Source organism: Papaver somniferum, chromosome 6 (assembly GCF_003573695.1).
Source record: "Papaver somniferum cultivar HN1 chromosome 6, ASM357369v1, whole genome shotgun sequence".
Classification (NCBI taxonomy): Eukaryota; Viridiplantae; Streptophyta; class Magnoliopsida; order Ranunculales; family Papaveraceae; genus Papaver; species Papaver somniferum.
Window position 1 is genome coordinate 124,655,917 of NC_039363.1, and position 21,885 is coordinate 124,677,801.

The 21,885-nt window shown below is 35.0% G+C and overlaps 1 protein-coding gene, 1 non-coding gene and 1 pseudogene across 2 annotated transcripts; all 3 read right to left on the reverse strand.

Moving 5' to 3' along the window:
- Window positions 1–10,558: 10,558 nt before the first annotated feature.
- Window positions 10,559–10,630, reverse strand: TRNAP-GGG. Its single transcript has one exon. It is a non-coding gene; the product is annotated as a tRNA-Pro (tRNA).
- A 239-nt stretch (window positions 10,631–10,869) lies between these two features.
- On the reverse strand, window positions 10,870–12,983 carry LOC113286135 (annotated as a pseudogene).
- Window positions 12,984–15,699: 2,716 nt separating this feature from the next.
- On the reverse strand, window positions 15,700–17,418 carry LOC113289167 (transcription factor MYB44-like). Its single transcript, XM_026538360.1, has one exon. It carries the CDS (start codon window positions 17,259–17,261, stop codon window positions 16,182–16,184), a length of 1,080 nt encoding a protein of 359 aa, XP_026394145.1. The 5' UTR covers window positions 17,262–17,418; the 3' UTR covers window positions 15,700–16,181.
- Window positions 17,419–21,885: the final 4,467 nt, after the last annotated feature.

A 21,885-nucleotide genomic window follows, 5' to 3' on the forward strand; every position in this document is an offset into this window, starting at 1 on the left:
GTACTTGAATCTGATGTATGCAAATCTATTATATTAAGAAAATTAAGAGGGTTATTGCTTTCTTCTTTCAAAAAAAATAACAATAGATTGAAGTTTCTTGATTATATTTGTTATTCTTCTAATTCTTTGTATCATATAAACCTTGAAATTACATCTATTCGTACTTATAACCTTTTTATGGTTTCCAAATTGAGTATTTGTTTATCCTAGATTCTTCATGCATAGTCAAATAATGATTATATGCAGTTGACACCAAGAATGGTTATTATTTTAGAAGATCATATTAAATTATTTATATACATAGATAACCATCTTGCTAAGCCTGAAATTTAGGTCTCTTATGTACTCTTAGGTAAAGGTGTAATATCAGTTCCATTTGCAAGTTTTCATACCCTTGGTATTTAGACAGGGTCTCTTATTTACTTTTAGGTCTCAAATGCATATGCCGACAAAGAGCAACTCTCATATACATGTATCATTTATCGATTCATATATTAGAGGGGTTAATTTATTTTGTTTGGATTTGGAATTTTATTTAATGCGAGTCTTTTACTATTTAATTAATAAGACTACAAGATTGTATTATTAACTTACAAGGAAAAGCATAGTTGGCATATGTTGTATGCAACTTCATCAGGTGCATAGTTTTTCACCGCCACGAAAGATTCAAGGACGCTTCATACTACTAATATCCAAGGGAATGTTGTAGGATTCAATGTTTTTCATTTTTATCTTCTTTTCTATTCTGTAAGCTAGGCGTTTTTCATATGTTAGTTTAAACCACAAATGTATAGTCATCATTCTTTAACAAGAGGCTTCATAGTACAATGTAACGTCTCTCAAACCTAGAAAGTTGTAGGGAATGATGAATGTTAATTACCATATTTATGCAAATGACATGTTTGATGGCCATCAAATGACTGGCCGTCAATTATATTAACCCAACCGATTAACCATTTTTTTTACCATGGGTTTGAGTATTACTAATGTATAACCATGCCAATTATACATTGAAAATAGTCAGCGGTTCTAAAAATTGATGTAGATATAACAGTTTTCATGGATATGAAAGAAGGGTTCGCAGCTCAGATTTAACTTTTTGAATCTAGAAAAAAATTACACTTGACTGAACTACATTTGTAATTTGGAATGTAATCGACAATTTAATTTTATCAAACTATGAATTTCTATGAGTTCCTGCTTGGGACTTTAGGTTTTCAATTTTGTTGATATTATTTGCAACAATTGTGAATGGATGGTTATCTCAATTATCATAAATGAATCTGTGTGGAGTTTCAGTGTACACACTTACATGGATATCTTAATCACTGAAAAATACTCCCCGATGTATAAATATCAGTGTATATTCATATATGGACATCCTAATCACCATATAACAAGAAATTGATCCCGCAAATGTTAATAATATCGATCAAAGCTTCGAGCTCAGTTTAAGAAATATTACCACTCCCCCAAGTTTCCCACGCTTATTTCATGGTAGTCTCGCAAGAAAAAAAATTAAATAATCAACATCAGAACAACTCATAGCCCCGTGACGTTACGACACGGGTTATATCCTAGTCTATATTATAAGGGACAATGGTGTTTTTCCCTTTGGACGGAGATCTACAGTTTGGACACATAAAGGATGGCCCAGATTGAGATACATATTTAACTTATTCAATTACATTTCTGGAATATAAAGAATGGTCCAGATTGAGCTACATATTTAAGATTTTCAATCCACATTTTAGGCATATAAAGATCTATCTATAAGGGACAATGGTGTTTTTCCCTTTGGACGGAGATCTACAGTTTGGACACATAAAGGATGGCCCAAATTGAGATACATATTTAATTTATTCAATTACATTTCTGGCATATAAAGAATGGTCCAGATTGAGCTACATATTTAAGATTTTCAACCCACATTTTAGGCATATAAAGAAGGGTCCAGATTAATTCACGTATTAATTTTACTTAAGACCATGAATTTAGATTTTTAATGTCATTTATTTGGGAGTTATTCCTCTCATTTAATGTTAAACGGTTTCTTTTATTCTAAATTAACAACTCTATTCATCCCACAACTCTATCATCAAGGTATGATTCTCTATTATTATGTTGATTGATATAATTTTTGTTAGCTTTTCTCTTTAATTTTTGTTAATTTTTGTTAGCTTTTCATCCTTTGCAAAACTCTATTTTCAAGGTATGATTCTCTGTTATTTTGCTTGATTGAGATAATTTTTGTTAGATTTTCTCTTTAATTTTTTGTTTAACATCAATGAATTCATGGTGCTTCGCGCCTAATATTTGTGTCGTTTATGCAGTTTAATTTCTCTAGACAATTTTTGTTAGCTTTTCTATGTAATTTTTGTTAGCTTTTCATCCTTTGCACAACTATATTCTCAAGGTATGATTTTTCTGTTGTTTTGCTTGATTGAGATTATTTTTGTTAGCTTTTCTCTTTAATTTTTTGTTTAACATCAATGGATTCATGGTGCCTCGCGCCTATTATTTGTGTCATTTATGCAGTTTAATTTCTCTTTGTTACTTTTCATTAATATTGTATTTTGTTATCTCGATTTTTTTTTCATTTGCAGTGAAAAGATACTGATCAGATATGATTGCTATTTATTCATTTTTATTCTTATGTTAGGTTCTTTTTAATACCATACTATTTAATTTCTATTTTTTACACTAAATTTTTTATTTTTCTCCGGACAGGAAATTATCCAATTAGAATTTGACTTCTTCGGGCCAAAATCAGAGGATTTACATGGAGTGAAAATAAATGACGAAGAAAACGATGTTCCATTGTTATGCACTTGACTTGGGTCGGTAAATAGCATTTTTTAATTGTATTGCTACAGTTGTTAGAGAGTTCATACTCTTTGTTGGATTAGAGTCGTGTACATGTTCGTATCAAATGGATTAAAGTTTCTTGATTATGTATGTATGTTATTCTTCAATTTTTTTGTATCATGTGAAACTTAAAATTACCTTCATATTTATAACCTTTTGATGGTTCACAAAGTGAGTATTTGTTTATCTTAAATTATTCATGCATAGTCAAATAATGGTTATATGCAGTTGACATCTAAAAATAGGTATTCTCTTAGAAGATCATCTTAAATTCTTTATACATGGTCAACCATCTTGCTAATACTGAAATTTAAGAAGCCTCAAAACAAGCAACGCAGAACTGGCTTATTGAAACTCACCTATAATCTTTCATTTTCTGATTTCAATAGATTGTTTTTAAGCAATGATGAAAGCGGTTTAGGGAGCAATACAATAATACAATTCTTTTTCTGCGGGATGCGTCACTATATCTATATGTGTCGGGACTACACAAATTTTCATTGCATGCATTTTATCATTGACGCAAATGAAGAAGTTTCGGTATTCCAGAAAAGTATAAGTTTAATTTTTTCTAGAAGATGTGGTTCATATGCACATACGTGATTGCAAATGACTAAATTGTCGAGTTTTTTTACAGATTATCTTGGTTTAAGAGAGCTTAGTGAATGGGAACCCATCTACATTTTGCATCAAAAGATACCATGACTAATACTTGATCCATTACCTATCTTTTACTATGTGGATATCATCTAATACTTGAGCTTATTTTATTTCATTGAAGATACCAACTAACCAAAGTTGGTACAAATATCTTATACTTTATAGAAGTTGATTTAAAAATATTTTAATATTTAATTGTATTGTCATGTTCATTTTATGCTAGCAAATTATAAAATTATGGATGTTTTAGGTCTCTTATGTACTCTTAGGCTAAGGTGTAATATCAGTTCCATTTGCAAGTTTTCATACCATTGATATTTAGAATGAGTCTCTTATTTACTTCTAGGTCTCAAACGCATATGTTGATAAAGAGCAACTCTCTTATACATGTATCGTATTAGAGGGGGAAGTTTATTTTGTTTGGATATGCAATTTTATTTTATGAGAGTCATTCACTACTTAGTTAAGACAATAAGATTGTATTATTAATTTGCAAGGAAAAGTATATTTGGCATATGATATATGCAATATCATTACGCGCGTCATTTTTCACCCCTACGAAAGATTCAAGGACTCTTCGTATCACTAATATCCAAGGGAATGTTGTAGGATTTAATGTTTAACATTTTATTTATTTATTTTTATTTTTTGTGACGCTTTAGGATGGGCGTTTTTCATATGTTAGTTTAAACCACAAATGTATAGTTATCATTCTTTATCAAGAGGTTTCATATTACAGTATAACGTCTCTCAAACCTAGAATATTGTAGGGAATGATGACGTTTAATGGCCGTAAAATGACTGGCCGTAAAGTATATTAACCCAACCGATTGATTTTTTTTTTACCATGGATTCGAGTATTACTAATGTGTAACCATGCCAATTATACATTGACACAAGCACAAATTCAATATTTGTTTTTTAAAATTGTTGGCGGTTCCAAAAATCAATGTAGATATAACACTTTTTAAGGATATGAAAGAAGGCTTCCCAACTCAGATTCAAATTTTTGAATTTCGAAAAGAAAAAAATACTAAATTATTTTTTAGCACAAAATGACAATCTATTTAAATGATGACTGAACTGTATTTGTAATTTGGAATGCAATTGAAAACTTACTTTTATTCAAACCTGGAATTTCTACGTGTTCCATCTTGGGACATTAGGTTTTCAAGTTTGTTGGTATTATTTACAAAAACTATGAATGGATGGTTATCTCAATAACCATAAATGAAAACGGGTGCAGATTCAAGTAAACACACTTATGTTGGATATCTTTATCACCAAAAAAATACTTTCTGCTGTATATATGTCAGTGTTAATACTTTCTGACATATATACAGCAAAAAGTATTATTAACACTATAATCTTTCTCAAACTGAATTCGAAGCTTTGATCAATATTATTAACATCAACCGGATCGGTTTCTTGTTAAATGGCGATTATGATGTCCATATCGTTATTGTGTCGTTATATACTGACAAACCAGGGATTTAGAACTGGATCTGATCGGAGGTGCCGGGAATCAAAACCTAGATTCATGATTTAATCTACAACCCCTTCTCCAAATCTCAGCAATAGTTTCTTTCAATCTACCAAGTATTGATCAATACAAAGACATCAAGATACTTCATAACTCCGGCAGACTCGAATTTTTTTGGGAGACTGAAGACACCTAGTTACTAAAACTTTTGTGATACTAAGACTCAAATATTCTCTGTTACAAGTACCTAAAAAATCATGACCCATCCAAAAAAAAAAGGAGCAACATTTTTGTTCGTGACCTGAAGATTAAGTCGACCAAAAACTATTATCTTCTGATCCACTCTATTTTTTCCTCCTTCTTTGATCCATATTTTTTTGCAATTAATCTGCTACTTGTTTTTCTTTCAGTTTGGTTACCCTAAGTTTTATTTGACATTGCATCACTTTTGATTTAAAATGTTATTATTAATTTATTTTTTAGTTGAATTTGGTTGATAAATTCTTTGTTGCTTACTCTGAAATTTATTTCACACCCCTTTTCAATCTCTTTTCCCTTTGTCTGTGTCTCAACAATTAAACTTCGGTATGATCTTTTTTGCTATCTATATCCTCAAATTTCTGACTCACTTAACTTTTTAGGGGCGTCTCAACTTTTGGACTAGCTGGTGCCTAATTGCAGCTCAAAAAAAGAGGGTGTGTGTTCAACTCTGAGATTCAGAGACACAAATACCTTGAAGATTCTTAAGACTCTATATCCCAGAGTTTCTGAGACTCAAAGACTCTAAAACTCCCCAAGGCAGCAATTGGGAGCATCTGTTTTAGGCAGGCAAGAGTTGGAGCCGTTTTCAGGTAACAAAAGCTTGAGGATAATTCTTGTAGGTCTTGCAAGGATATGATTTAATATCCCCAAGTTTTTGATTTCTTCATATTTTCCAATTTTTGATCGATGCATGTGTTTCTCTGCCTTATTCATTCTATCTTTTGACGATGTTTGTTTAGTTTTTAATCCTTATGCTTTCTGGTCCTAGGCTTCAAAACTTAGAGTTTATGTAATTTCTTTATAGCTATGAAGATAATCGCATGGAATGACCAAGGGTGTAGTAAGAAAAGGACTAGGAAACATTTAAATCATCTCATAAACTTTGAAAAACCTGATATTCTTTTTTTGTTAGAAACCAAATCTCAGAAACCCCTTATGGACACTCTTCTTAGTGGTTTTCCCAATTTTCATTTGGTTGATCCAGATGGAATAGCTGGGGGTTTGGCTATTGCTTGGATAGACGACTTCCAATTTGATATTGTTCAATATAATCTGAATATGGTAAATGTTCTTGTTAAGTCTAATTTCTCTTCTAAAGAATGGCTTTTAACTTGTTTCTATGAGAGTCCTTAATTATGACTTCAATCATAAAAAAGTAGGATGAGATCTCCTGAAAGAAATCTATATTAGAGTTAATATAAATAATTTACCTTGGGTTGTGATGGGGGATCTTAATGTGATTTTTCATCAATCGGAAAATTTAGGAGGGCCTCCTTTTAAGAAGTCTGAGACCGATTATTTTGCGGGAATTCTTAGTAGAGCAGGACTTACGGATTTGGGTTATCTCGGCTTGGACTATACTTGGAATAACCATAGGAAAGGAGATAAGAATATTCAAGAAAGGCTAGATAGACCCATGTTCAATGCTGAGTGGCATCTTCAATTCCCCAAGGATTCTCTTAAACATCTAGGGGTCATGAGATCAGATCACAATCTGATTTCTCTGTTGTTGGATGAAAGTTTAAACCTTTGGTTTTTAGTTTTAAATTTTTTGACACTTGGCTGAAATAACCTAGCTGCATTCAACTAATTGAACATTTCTGGAACTATTCTCTTGAGAATTCTTCTGCAACTATTGCTAGAAACTTGGTGACTTTAGGGGAACAATTATCTGATTGGAGAAAACATGTTTTTGGTAATCCTTCTAAGAAGATTAATAATATGTTGAAATTCCTAGAAAAACTGAAATATAATGTACATCTGAATCACAATTTAATTATACATAAGTCTAAAAGAATTGAAGGATTTACATGATACTGAAGAGGCCATTGCCAAACAACTATCTAGAGACAACATAATCAATTTATGGGAGAAAAATACTAAGTACTTTCATGTGGTCACTTTAAAAAGAAGGATGAGAAACAACAATGACTATATAACTGATAAGTTGGGGAATGTAGTAAATGATAGAAGGCATGTTAGCACTGTTTAACTGAATTTTACAAATACCTATTTACGGCTGAATCCCATGTCGATGGACAAGTCGCTGATATTTTTGAAAATATCCCTTATTGCATTTCATAGGAAGAGAATTCTTCTTTATTAAGGATCCCTTCTTCAGATGAGATTTTTCCAATTGTTAAGAAGATGAAACTCAATAAATCTCCGGGGCCAGATAGGTTCCCGGTTAGTTTTTACAAACATAATTGGAACATTGTTGGTCCTCAGATTGTAGATATGATTCAAGAGTTTTTTAAAACTAAAGTCATGTGTAAGGATTTCAGTCAGACTCATCTTTTTCTTATTCCTAAATCTAAAGCTCCTAAGAATCCTTCTGAATTTCTCCCCATTGGGCTTTGTATTACAACTTACAAGATTATAGCAAAGCTTCTTGCCTATAGGATGAAACCTCTATTGGATAATCTAATTTCTCCTTTTCAGTCTGCCCTCCTTTCCTCTAGACAAATTTTGGATAATATAGTGATAACTCATGAGATGATTCATGCTTTTAAGAAAAAAAAGGGAAGTCTAAATATCTTGGGATTAAAATTGACATGTCTAAGGCCTTCGATAGAGTAAGTTGGGATTTCCTCCTAAAAACTCTATCCAAATATGGATTTAGTGAACATTGGTGTGCTCTAATTGAGCAATGCATATCTACATCTAATATAGTTATTCTCTTAAATGGGCATCCTGAAGAATATTTTAAACCTACTAGAGGGCTTAGACAGGGGATCCTTTATCCCCCTATCTCTTTATAATTTGTATGGAAGTTTTTTCCAGATTATTACTTTCTCAAGAGAGGAAAAAAATTATTCATGGATCCAAAATCTCTAGAGCCAGTGCTCCAATTTCTCATCTTTTCTTTGCAGATAATTGTCTTCTGTTTACAAAAGCGGATCTGAGAGAGTATAAAAATCTTTTAAATTTTGTAGACCTTTTTTGTAAAGCTTAAACCTGTGACTAATATCAAGGATTCTTATACAGGGGCTCCATTGTTTGTAGATGAGTCTAAGCTAAAAACCTTTGATCTGATTGTTCAAAAAATGGAAGCTAAAATTCAAGCTTCGAGTAATAAAATTCTTAGTCAAATTGTGCTTAATAAATAAGTGCTTTCTAGTTTACGAATTTACCAAATGGGTTGTTTTCTTATTCCTAGAAAAATTACTATGAAACTGAATGCAATTAGGAGGGACTTTTGGTGGGTATAAAAGGTTAATGCCAAAGGAATTCATATTAAATCTTATCCTTTTATGTGTAAGCAAATGTCTCAAGGGGTTTTTGATTTAAAGATACAAACAATACTAATTCTGCTATGTTAGTTAAATTGGCATGAAGACTGTTAGAAAACCCTAACTCGTTAATGGCATCTCTGTTAAAACCCAAGTATTTTAATAACTCTTCTGCTCTTGTTGCCAAACTGTCCAAGTCTAGTGCGTGGATGTGGAAGTGCATCAGTAAAGTCCTGGTCTCATAAAACAAAACAACATATGGGAAGTAGGTGATTGAAAGTCCATCAATATATGGTTTGGTAACTGGATACCCGGTCTTGATAAAAAATCTATCCGAACCATGGAGACTGTTAGAAAACCCTAACTCGCAAATGGCATCTCTGTTAAAACCCAAGTATTTTAAGAACTCTTCTGCTCTTGTTGCCAAACTGTCCAAGTATAGTTCGTGGATGTGGAAGTGCATTACTAAAGGCCTGGTTCTCATAAAACAAAACATCACATGGGAATAAGGTGATGGAAAGTCCATCACTATATGATTTGATAACCGGATACCCGGTCTTGATAAAAATATGTCTGAAATGGGTTTGCCCATTAACACCAATCTAACACTTGTTGCGGACTTAATTCATTGAACAATAAGTGGAATTCAATTGATCTTCAGTCTTGTTTTCCTTCTGTTATTATCTCTAAAATTTTGAACATCAACTTATTTTGCAATACTGACAATTTGTTACATAAAGACAGGATAAGATGGAAGTTAACTAGGGATGGTAACTTCACTGTTAAGTCTATGTATACTAAACTTAACGATCCTCTATGTCGTTAGGGAGTAATGAGCATTTTAAAACTTTTTGGAAAAATCTATGGAACCTAAAGGTTTCACAAAGGATCAAATTGTTCATTTGGAAATCTTTGAATGATGCTTTATTTGTTAACTGTACCCTGTCTAGATACACTAGAAAAGCCTCTTCAAGATGTATTTTCTGTGAAACAAAGGATGAGACAGTGGAACATCTATTCTTTAAATGTCATTTTGCTAAATCTATTTGAATGTTGCCTCCTTGTCCTTCTCTTCTTTCTGTTCATTCTAATGTCTGTTTTAAGGAACATTTCTTCTCTTGGATGAATGGAGTTGCTTAAGGAATTTTCGTAGAATCTGCAGCAACAAAATGTTGATTTATATGGAAGGAGAGGTGTAATAGAGTGTTTAGGGATAATACTAGCTCCTCAATTACGACATCCCTCGGTATTCAGAGGCACATTCAGTTTTGGACACCTAGAGCTGAATTTCTTAACCCAAATGTTTTATTTCCAAGGGTGGTAAGCTCATTACACAGTCAACCTCAATGGGTCACTCCAAGTCTAAATGAGTTGAAAGTTAATGTGGATGTTGCTTGGAAGTTGGATGCTAATTCTAATACAGGTGTTGCCATTGTTGTTTGTTGCCATTGTTGTTCGTAATCATGCAGGTACTATGGAAGGAGCAAGAGCAGGACCCAAAAGTACTTCTAGTGCAGAAGAGGCAGAAGCAGTTGCGATTCTAGAAGGAGCCAATTGGGCAAAAAAATCAAAGATATCGACATTTAGCATTGAAGGAGATTGTAAGAGAGTGGTGGATTACTTGAATGGCACAAGCAACAATTTTTTTTGGCAATGTGAATTTATTCTAAACGAAGCGAAGAAAATTACTACTCAATGCGATACTTTTTTTGGGATTTAAGTATGTTCCAAGGGAAGCTAATAGCGTTGTGGATATTTTAGACAAAGAAGCACATATTATGCGTAGTGTTAATCGGAGTATTGCTGCTCCTTATTGTATTCGTTAGTCTTTATTAGTTGATAAATCTAAAGTTGGGACGTTACAACAACCAGCTTTATTTATCTCTGACACTAATATTGTAAACCTCTTAGGTGACCAAGTTGGTTAGCTGTTTTTAATGCATCTTCTTTCTACAAAAAAAAAAAAAAACATGTAAACAAGGAATGAATTTTTATCATAATATTACTCAATCTCAGGTGAAGAAAGAATGAAATAGGAGAAAAAACATTATTTGGGGCAATCAGAGAATTGAACTCAGGACTTCTCGCACCCCAAGCGAGAATCATACCACTAGACCAATTGCCCTTGGATGCTTGAAATCCTAAAAACAAGTAAAAAACGTAGAATCTCTTGCAGGAAAATGGGCATGACCTGAATCCTGCTTCTGTCTCTTTGTTCTCAAACTTTTTGACTACATAGTTAGCTGTTAGTTAAGTTCAATCGAGTTACCACAAGGATGAGTGATATTGATTTACTTGGATAATCAATTTGTAAAACACACATACATAACCCCTAAAGAACTGAAATGAAATAGTGCACACACGAGAGGTAACCTCACAACCCCTTTACAGAAAACTAACACAGTAGCAATCCCCCTCCAAAGAGGAGATAAACAAACAGTTTACAACTCTCACTCTCCTCCTTAAACCTACAAGCACTACTCAAGGTCACTGCCAGCAACATCCAGCACAAACCTATATATACCTGACATCATTCCGTTCCATTCTCTCAAATGCCTTGTTCACATGATCCATTTTCACATTCTCTATCATGGATTTCAATCCTTTTTCCACCCAAAAATCTAGTACTTCCTGTGTCTCCACCATGCTTCCTATAAAACTTCCTCCAATCCATTTCTTACCTAGATTCAAGTTTGAAGAATTGAATTGTAGAGGTTCTGCAGAAACCCCAACTAACAAGAGCTTCCCATCAAACTTTAGAAGTGAGAGGTAAGCTTCCAGAGGGTGCACGGCCGGGATTGTGTCGAGAATGTAGTCCAGACTGCCAGCAGCTTTTTCCATCTCGATTGCGTTGGAACTTACTACGAACGCGTCAGCACCCAGACTTTTAAAAGCTTCATCTTTCTTCTTGTCAGAAGAGCTGATCACTGTTACATGATGTCCCATGGCCTTGGCTATCAGGACACCCATATGACCAACTCCCCCTAAACCCAAAATCCCCGCAGTGATTCGACTCTTCTTAGATCCGATGAACTGTTTTAATGGACTGTAAGCAGTCACTCCTGCACATAGTAATGGCGCTGCTTGATCCGCTGCAAGCTTATCAGGTATCCTCACAACGAATCTGAAACATTACGTATGAAAAATTATATTGAATAAAGAGAGCAGTTATACTATTGATTTTGATACCAAAACATTACATACTTTTGATGAACAACCATAGCAGAAGCGAACCCTCCCTGGGTTTGCGTTCCATCGTGGTAGATACCATTGTAAGTGAAGATCATGTTATTGCAGTATTGCTCCGCATTGGAATTGCAGCAAACGCAATCCCCACAAGACCCAACCATACATCCAACTCCTACTAAGTCTCCCACCTTGAATTTCTCTACTTGGGATCCCAACTCCACCACTTCTCCTACTACCTCATACCTTCACATACATTCGATGAGCAAATGAACAAAGTGAAATATCAAAATTCAGAAACCAGTACAAATGGTTACAATTGTATGTATGAAAGATGAACAAATGGACGCTGCTTCCCCCCAAAGGTGCATGTATGCATACAAAAGGAATGTCATGTCATCCTAGCTTTCACCATAGCCTACTTTTGTGCACTAGGAAAACAGCTACTCCGGGACCTTTGGCTATAGGTACTCAAAACTGCTAATACAAACGCATTTTGGTGGCACTAAATAACTCTAATCATGGTTAATCATTAATCGACTTGTGGCTACACTTTTTATAGAACACCCTGAATTTTGTTTTTACGGACCTCTCTGCTATAATTGGTGGCTTAAATTTCAGTTCATGTATGTAAATGTAAAATACAAACTTAAACAGATAGTTGGTATGGATGAGTAGTAATTACCCTGGAACCAAAGGGTAATTGGCCATGTGTATCTCATCCCTTATCTGATGAAGATCAGAGTGATCTATTCCACAGTAGAGAACCTTCAGAAAAACATCATCTGGACCTGTATTCCTGGAGGTATATATTGGTGTCAAAACAAATTTAGAGCGGAAATTCTCGACGAAGTTATCTACGTATTTAGTTTCACAAGTGGCGTACCTTAAATGAATATGGAGATAGAACTCCTGTTGCGTCTCTTGCAGCCCAACCAGACACCTTTCTCTGAGTATCCATTTCATTACCTCCTTTCGACATTGATTAATTGTATGCAGATTAGAGAACTTCTTGTTTAGTTATAAGATTGCAATTGATTAGTAAAGAATATATTTATTTTTTTTATCTTTCTGTACTTGATCATCTCAAATATCTAGCTATATATATGGGATAGTCGGTCCATTGCACTATTGGCAGGTTCTGTGAACCTAATTATTCAAAATTTAAATTAGCGTCTGCTAATCAACTAGTATTAAATTGAATAATCCATATATCATTCAACAGTGGACCAGTTATTAAGAAGCTTTTACCTTTAATCCATGGTTGCTAAAGTTGATACAACCAATGCGGACATAAATCTCTGTTATGGTAGTACAAGATGAATCAAATGTCACAACAAAATAGAGTAACAAATATGGCAGTTTCTTGACTAATATTTTGGACAATGCCTCACGTACGATCACATAAAAGAGTTGGTGATTAATTTGTTTTTCTTACGTCACTGGATAGCTCAGCAATGTTTTCCACCTCTAGCAATATCTCTGAGATCATTTGACCCCTGGAACACTGAAGTAGAAAAGCATTAACAACAGTAGAAACGAATCATTGGATCTGGGTTCAGCAACACAACCAAACATCTGACTCAACTTTTTCATATCAGGATTGATGCGCAATTTTTTTCTTGGCTTCTTTGCATGTAGACCTGCATGCCGTCACAACAGCTACAGGCAAAGAACCTCACTCCCAGGGACAGTTGCGCATGGAGCTGTCATTGGATTATTGTGATTCAAAACATTTCCCTTCTGAAAAAACAGCCATTTGGGTTGCGTTATTAGTTTTCTTGCAAAGGGAGTTTGACTCCTTGGAACTGTTAAGGCCGTGTCATCATATACATCCATCCATGTTTTTCTTTTTCGTTAAGGGCTGTCGTTAATTTGGCGGCGATTTTGAACAATTGTGGATATTGGCATCCTATCCGATCTTATATGGCACCTTCCGTAGAAAATTGCAGTTTGAATTTCACTATTCAATCAACGGTATACATTTGGCTGTGCTGTTCTCGTTGACATTGAATGCTACTTACATGTGACACCAAATTTCATGAGAGGGATGTCTATCAAACTAACTTTCAGAATAAAGAGTGAATCCGAACAGCTTTTTTGGAAAAGTTTACATTGCAATTTTGGAATGCATACCACTGAGTGTGATAGATTGGACCACATTTTATTGCGCTGTAACCCTTTGTGAATTTATTCGAATATACTCGCTCTAAGATGGTGACTTTGATCACGATTTCAGCTTGTTTCACTGAATTTTCCTACCATCTGTTCTTTCCCATCAATTTCTCCAGCAGCATAAATAAGTACACGTGTGCCAGAAAAAATTTGCGATTTTTCTTCTTACTGCAATCGACATCAGGCAAACATTTCCCGGGTATAAACATTAATTGCAATTACATGCATTTAGTATGTGCTTATAAAGATATTATTTCTCTCCTTTGACATAATTGAAAAAAGAGTTGGCGTGCAGGTAGAGCAAACACAGCTGTATGAGTCTTATCAGTAGAAGAATAGAACGCAAGTGTGCAGCAGGTGCTTGTGGTAATGAATGAAAAAGGTCGAAAGAGAGTGAATGACAAGACGAACAGAAGAAGAAGGATCACATTGAGCACTGGGGCAGTGAAAAGATTGAGTTATCTTGACATTGTGAATCAAATATGATAATCGTGTTCGTTTAATATTCAAGAGATTTAAATGACAATCGACAGCAATATTGCATCAAAAAAGAGATAAGATTTTTTTTAGCTCTTTCGATTTGTCTGGGTATGAGTGGCAAATTTAAAAAAAAATTCTTTATTTATTTACAGTGATTTTTTTTGCCTTATTGAGTTTATGTTACCTAAAAACTAGGGATATGCTTCTTGATCCTAGGGATGGCCATTTGCCCCACCCAAAACCATCCTCGTGTGTAACCGTCCCGTTCAGGTAGGTTTTACCCACATAAATGGAGATGAGACCGGGTATGGGTAATGCCCGAAAACTAAGCTACGGGGATGATGTGGGGATGGGATTTAAGGTCCCCGCCCCATATCTTTCACAAGTTAGGGGTTTAGACTTTTATGCAACAATGTGTATAATTTTTATACTTCCACCACTTAGTCGAGCTTTCTTTCATTTATCATATTCTCGATCATTCTTGTACATTCATCACTTTCCTTCTTTTCTTTTTGTGATAAAACATATTCTCTAAAAGTTAAAATAGAGAAAATGAAGCAGATAATGAAATGGTTAACGTGGACGAAGACAGAACGGGACAGGAAAAAACAGAAAAACTAATGAGTCATTAACAGATTCTTTTGTTCACTTTAAGATAAATTACTGAATTTAAGATTCCAGAATGCGTCGTTCTTACGTTATTATTTTTGTTTGAATCCTGTTTAAGTTTTGATTATAATCAAATTTATGTATTAACTCAGTGTTACGGGTAACTCATGGAAAACCCGCCCCATATGAGTATTCCCCATACCTGCCCCGCCCCAATTCATATGAATAACGGGGCAGGGATGGGTATTTTTTTTACGAACGGGACAGTGATTGGGATTTACACTACCCGCCCCATGACCATCCCTACTTGATCCAAGTTGAAAATCCCATCATCTAAAAAAGTAACACACATCCACTAGAGAACAAAGTCGAGAATCCAAATTCAGAGGGTAATTGTTGTGTTTTCCAATGGGTTCTTCAGTTTTGAAATTTTGATTGATTAGTTTCCACTAGTGCGTGTCACTGTAGTCTGCTGCTGTATGGCCGAGTAATCACTACTCTCGTTCATCCATAATTGAAGAAAAAGACGTTTTTCCATTTTTCCCTCCTTTACCTATATTTCTGTTTCCTTTATTACATTGGTTTTTCTGTTTTCGAGTTTTATAATTCAACAATGGCCTATTGTTCATTTCATAAGAATCAGTGTCCCATTAGGAGTCCTAAAGGCTAAATCCCACAAACAGAAATGAATACTACCCCCATTTTTAATCTTGTTCTCAATTCAAAAAAACAGGAATTTAAATAAGGCTGATTAAAATTTAAACTTGAATTGAAATTCCTTTTAGGATTTTTCTTCTAAAAATTTAATGAACTAAAGAAGAAAAAGAAGTTCAGTCATTTGGGTTCAAAAACTAATGAATTGAAATTGTCTAATTTGATGGTTCATGAACAAAACCCATTGGTTCATTTGCAATCGTTCTCGATTCTTACTTCTTCTTTCTTTTTTTTGAATTTTTTTGAATTTTTTCTTCTTCCTAATAATAACAATAACGGTTGATCTCAGACTAGTGATTCTCTTCGTCTTCCTTGATCTTCTCTTCTTTTTCTGTACAATGCCCAAAATTATTTGTATAAAAAAACAGAAGGAAATGAAAAAACAAGATCGGTTTTTTACTTCTTCCTTCATCCATCTCTATCTACTTTTCTTCCTCTTCTTCTCCTTCTCCATCTTCAACTAATTCATCTTCTGATTCTGAAATCAGCGATTCAATGATTCATTTGGACTACTACTCGATCTTACTAATACCCATACGCTTCACAACAGCGTTACGAATCCCATCAGCAGCTTGTAAACAGATTCCACCCTGTTCAAGTCCAGACATATAATTCCTAACTTCATTCTTAATCATATCTTGCATCACAGATAAAAACTCAGGACTAAATGGTACAAAAGGTTTCTCAGCAGGAGGATGAATTGAGAACGAATTAGGAAACTGTGGATTCTGATGATTCAGAACCATATGTTGTGGTACAAACTGTTGCATTTGGGGTAATGGTGGAAGAAGTGGTAATAACTGAGTATTAGTAGCAGGAGTAGGAGGTGGTGGTTGAGGTAGGGGTAGGGGTGTTTGTAATTGTGGTGGAGATGATGATCTAACTACAGGATTAGATCTAACAGGATGATTTTGATTTTGATTTGGACCATCAGATGATGATGAATCAGTAATTGTTCCTGGTAATGATAGACAGAGATTGAGAGAAGTCTGCAAATCATTATTAGAAGATTTTTCTGGAGTAGGTAAAACCCCAGAAGCAGCAGGAGTTCTAGGAACAGGGCGATAAACATGAGGGGGAGAAGAAGAAAGAAAAGGATGACTAGAATCACTGAAATCAGATCCAGTTGGACTACTAGGATTAAAATAGATACCAGAAATTGTTTTACCAGTAATTCCACCACTAGCAGATCTTTTCAGAGGCTGTTCCTGAGGCTCTTGATCTTCATTATCCGATGAAATCGAACAACATTTTCTTTTCAAAGTCGAATTCCAATGATTCTTAATAGCATTATCAGTTCTTCCGGATAACAATCTAGCTATTGTCGCCCATTTATTCCCAAACTTTGCATGAGCTTGAATAATCTTCTCATCTTCTGCACTACTGAAAGCACGATGCTCTACCTGTGGTGATAATTGATTACACCATCTTAGCCTACATGATTTTCCTGATCTCCCTGGTATTGATTTGCTTATCAATGACCAATTTCTTGCTCCATGTTTTGTCACCAATCTTTGTAACAAATCATCTTCTTCTGGACTCCATGGCCCTTTTATCCGATCCAAATCTTTCCTAGATGATGATGATGCCATTGCTTAAATTTTACAAAACAAAAATAAAACAATTTTTACAAACAAAAACCCTAAAACCTAAATTTTTTTTTTGTTTTTTCAGTTTTTCTTCTTGAAGAAGATCAAGAGAGAATAGAGTGGCGAAGGAGAAGGAAGAGCCTCCCTTCTTTTATATGAGAGGAGATGAGTGGAGGGTTTTTATTAACGGAAATAAGGATAGGTATGACCGGTTATACCAGTTGTTATAACCGGCAATTAACCCCCTTTAAAAGATTTTCCAGAAAGCACCGTTTCTTCGAATTCAGTCGGTTTTACTTGTATACAGCTGTTTTAAGACACGCGTATTCTCTTCACTGAAGGCAAAAAAGACCAAATTTAATTAAATTTAAATATTTTCTCCTCACATCTCATTTTATTCATAGATACTTTCTAAAAAATTTAGTTAGTTTTAGATATCGCGTGTGAATATATATTTAAAGTTCTCGTGATAAATTACGATATTTCAGAAGTTAGGAAGAGATTTTTGACTAAGCCAGGCTGGAGAGCATTGTCGTAACAATCAGAAGAAAAAGTTTTATCTTATTTTAGGGTTTGCTTTATAGTATGGTCCTCCTATGAGATTAGAATGCCACATCACTGATCAAATCATTAATACGATGCCCGAGGAATATCGGATGGTCTACAACTTAGAGGATGATGACATTCTTTCTTTCCTTTTCTAAAGGATCATAATAAGGTTCGCAGGGAATATGCTGAGCTGGATAATAACGACAAACTCGGTCGCTGAATCGGAGGGCGGATCATTACTTGCCATCCTGTCAGTTCAGTCTGCCACCTGAACAAACAGTCTAACGGCCTTCTGTTTCTTCATTTACCTCCACCTCCTCTAACCGGTCACTCCGAATCGACTTCCCATTGTAAACTTGTACCAATCTCAACCGTCTCCTCCGGTTACCCGTTCTCCCCACGGTCACTCAAGAGTTTCGCGGTACCTTCGTATTTCGTCTTTGTATGCTTGATAAAAAAAAAGAAACGAATTTAAAATACAGCAGGGGAGATGTGATAGTCGGATTTTAGGATTAGAGTTTTGAACTAAAACACGTCATTAATTAGATTTATTATTAAAAAAGGTACTGAAAAATTAAGGAATAATAGTAATAAATTACAAAACATATAGAGGGAGGAGGAGGAGTAAGTGGGGGAGGGCAATAATAAATGTAAAGATTTTGCATAAAAATGGATCCGTATCTATATTCTGTTACTCGTACGCCGTACCTACTACCTAACGCCTGTTTTTAATTTTGTTTGTTGGGTATGGGATAAACAAGTATTCAAATATTTATTCAATACTTTGACTAGTGTGTATCCTCCGTATTCCTATATCAACCCCCTAGTTTTTTGGTTCCCTATATACACATCAACTGACTCGGACGATTCGATTTCTAGCTCAGTCGGTAAAAAATATCAGCACCGTCGCGAGAATTGGATGGGGTGCGCAACTAATAATAACGGCCAGTAAATTTAGGTGTGGCCTACTAGGATTTCTCTACAGCTGAAAATTCAATGAAATAGGGGTACAAAACAGTAAATTCGAGTAAAGGTTTTGTTTTTTAAAATAAAACAAAAAGGAAAAAACAGAAAAAACGGAAAAGTGAAAAAGAAAACAAGTAAAGAATGCGAGATATGGGGGATCGTACTTTCAGCGACCGTTACTGTTGGACAGTTGTCACACATTAGTGTTACAGAGAACATAGACTCTCTCTATATGGCATCTTCAACTTTGCCCCACTTTAACCTCTTTTGTTTTCTGTGTCTTCTTAAGGGACACGTGGGAGATCTTTGATCTAACACCAGAAACTTATCAGGTTATAATTCCACTTAAGCATAAACTTATCATCATGTGGTGCATAATTATGTTTTTCTGTGGTGTATATGCCTCAACCTGGCTTGGCCCGGGCTCTGGTCTGGTGAACAATCATTTTTGGAAAAGATGCGTCCTGTTTCCACATGTATCCGAATCTCCTCATGAATCAGAAATGTGTTCAATGCATTCGTTAAATCACAACATGCGTATAAATGTTCCATTTTGGATCTTTCTTTTCTTTTTTTGGTATTTATAGCTCTTATGGAGTGATTTATTTCATGTAATAATTGTAGATCGATCACTTGTTTCATTTTCGCTGCATATTCATTTATTGACAGGTCATTTAATTTTTCACTTCGTTGTCATCGGTTGGTAACTTGGTACTGGTGCGTTCGCAAATGAAGCTTTAGTGGCGGGCTCACGTGCACACATCCATGCACGGTGGAAATCAGGGAATATAGAGATGGATTTATTTTTAATTGTTTTCTGAATCCTTTGATAAGAAAACCTTAGAGCTACAACCTTATCTATACCTTAATCAATCCAGTTAGTGAGGCAGACGTGTATTATATAGTACTTGGCGTGGAGGGTCTTCCTAACCAACAAACAATCAACCACCCAAACCGTGTCTCTTGCATTTATCTCAATTTTCAATTTAGCCTTCCTCTTCATTTAAAAGCCGGTTTAGCTGACAACAAAAATTTGATTAATAATGTTAAATCGTGTGCGTAATCCTACACTAAACATAGTTTAAGGGAAAGAAGAATTTTTGTGTAAGTAGAAGACTAGATCAAGAATTAAAGCAAGTGACAGGGTGAATAATCTCACATGGTGAGGCAATTTCTTGGTTATTTCCTCGCATTTGTGTAGTTGATGATTAAACTGTTAATTATTGGCTCAGCATTTCAAGCTTTTAGCAGCGTCAATAATATTTAATTGTCCATAATGAAAAGGAGTAAGTAAGAAAACTGGGATCTTTGCTTCCCCAGGACACTAGTACTGCCGATTGCTGCATCTTTAGTGTTCGCACGAGGCTCCCAACTTCCAAGTCCTAAGTCCTAATGTTAAAGATAAAAATAAAATAAAATAGGGAATTTAGGATTTTGATTTCAAATAAACCAATGGCTAAATCAATTAAGGCTCCTCGATTAAGCTCTTTCATTTCTTTTCTTTCTTTTTGCCGTTAGTCTAAAAAGCTTGATTATAGTTTACAGTTTAGGGCTGCTCGAGGCTCATGTGACCAGATTAGTTTATCAGTTTAGCTGCCTCACTCCTGTATTCAGTGTCCTTCGTTCAAAATCAATAGTAAAATATCAATGCATTCATCTAGATCATATTCAAAGTGAAGTAAATGAGCTGAATATAAGCTCAGAATGGCCAGTGCAAGTCCAACGCATGCATATGCCCTATGCCTAAATCGCCTGTGAAATTGGGATACAAAAAATGCGTCAACTTTAGCTTTTATGGCCTTGTACCCATTGTAGAATAAGGATGAGTTAGAACCGTGAGGAGATACATATGAAAGCTACATTTAAAGTATCATGCTTACAAACAGGCCTCGAAAGAAAAATTGACATGCATTTTCCTGGTGAGATTTGAAGCTTTACGTCCCTGTTAATGTGTTACAAGCGGCGCATCGGTGAATTTCGGCCTGCCGAGTGTGGTACTGGGGGAGAAATTCCCCTGTCCGTCATACATACACTTGGGATTAAAAAAATAATGTGTTTTTTCTATGACATGGCAAATTATTTATCAAAGGACTAATTTCGGGCCACCAGTAAAAATTTGACGTCACATTGTTGATTTGAATCGCAATTATGTAATATTCCCTCCATCCTCAAAAAGTGGTACTTTTCAGTTTTAATTTAGCCTGTTATAGTGTATTGGCAGCCGCGTTAAAAAACTTTTTATAATAATTAGATGATTTAGTAGATATCAATTGGTTCAAATAAGCATGGCGGAAACATGAATTATCATTTAAAACGATATAAAGATCGTCAAACCATAAAAACTGAAATGAGCAGATTACATATTATTTTGATGACATTTGAGGTTCTAATTGGTATTAAGCTTAACTTAGAGAATATCTCTATGAGCCTATGACTAGTTTGTGTGCGGATGACATTATTCTGGATCTTGCTTTGAAATTTGGGTATAAATGTGAGTCTCGTCCTCTTACTTAGAAATGATTATTAGAGCGTCCACAGTGGTGCGAATATAACCAAAGACTAAAGACTAAAAAAAATAATCAAATTTGGGTTGAGTCCGTCGTGTGACACAGTGGGAAAAGAGTATATTTGGTCGCGCGTTGATAAAGCTTACGCCTGGAATCAGGCGTTGATAAAGATAACACCTGACATGGGGCGTTTGTAAAGATTCCGCCCGACATATTAAAAAAAAAAAAAAAAAATGGGGCGTTGATAAAGTTAACGCCTCAAGCAAAGTTTTGAAAACTTTGTGAGTAAAGATCATGACTATATCAACGGCCCAAGAGAGGCGTTAACATTATGTACGCCTGTGTGCCCGGCGTTAACTTTACGTACGCCCCATCCAGACGGACATTATACCAACGCCCCATCCAGGCGGACATTATACCAACGCCTCTGCACCAGGCGTTAACTTTACGAACGCGCGGTTACAAACGGACATTATACCAACGCCCGTCGGGTAGGCGGACATTATATAAACACCCGACTATATTTGGGTTTGGTCTGGATCGCCGACCAAATTTGGTCTGGGTTTTACTCTTTGATCAAATTTTGATCGATGGTCCGTCCCACT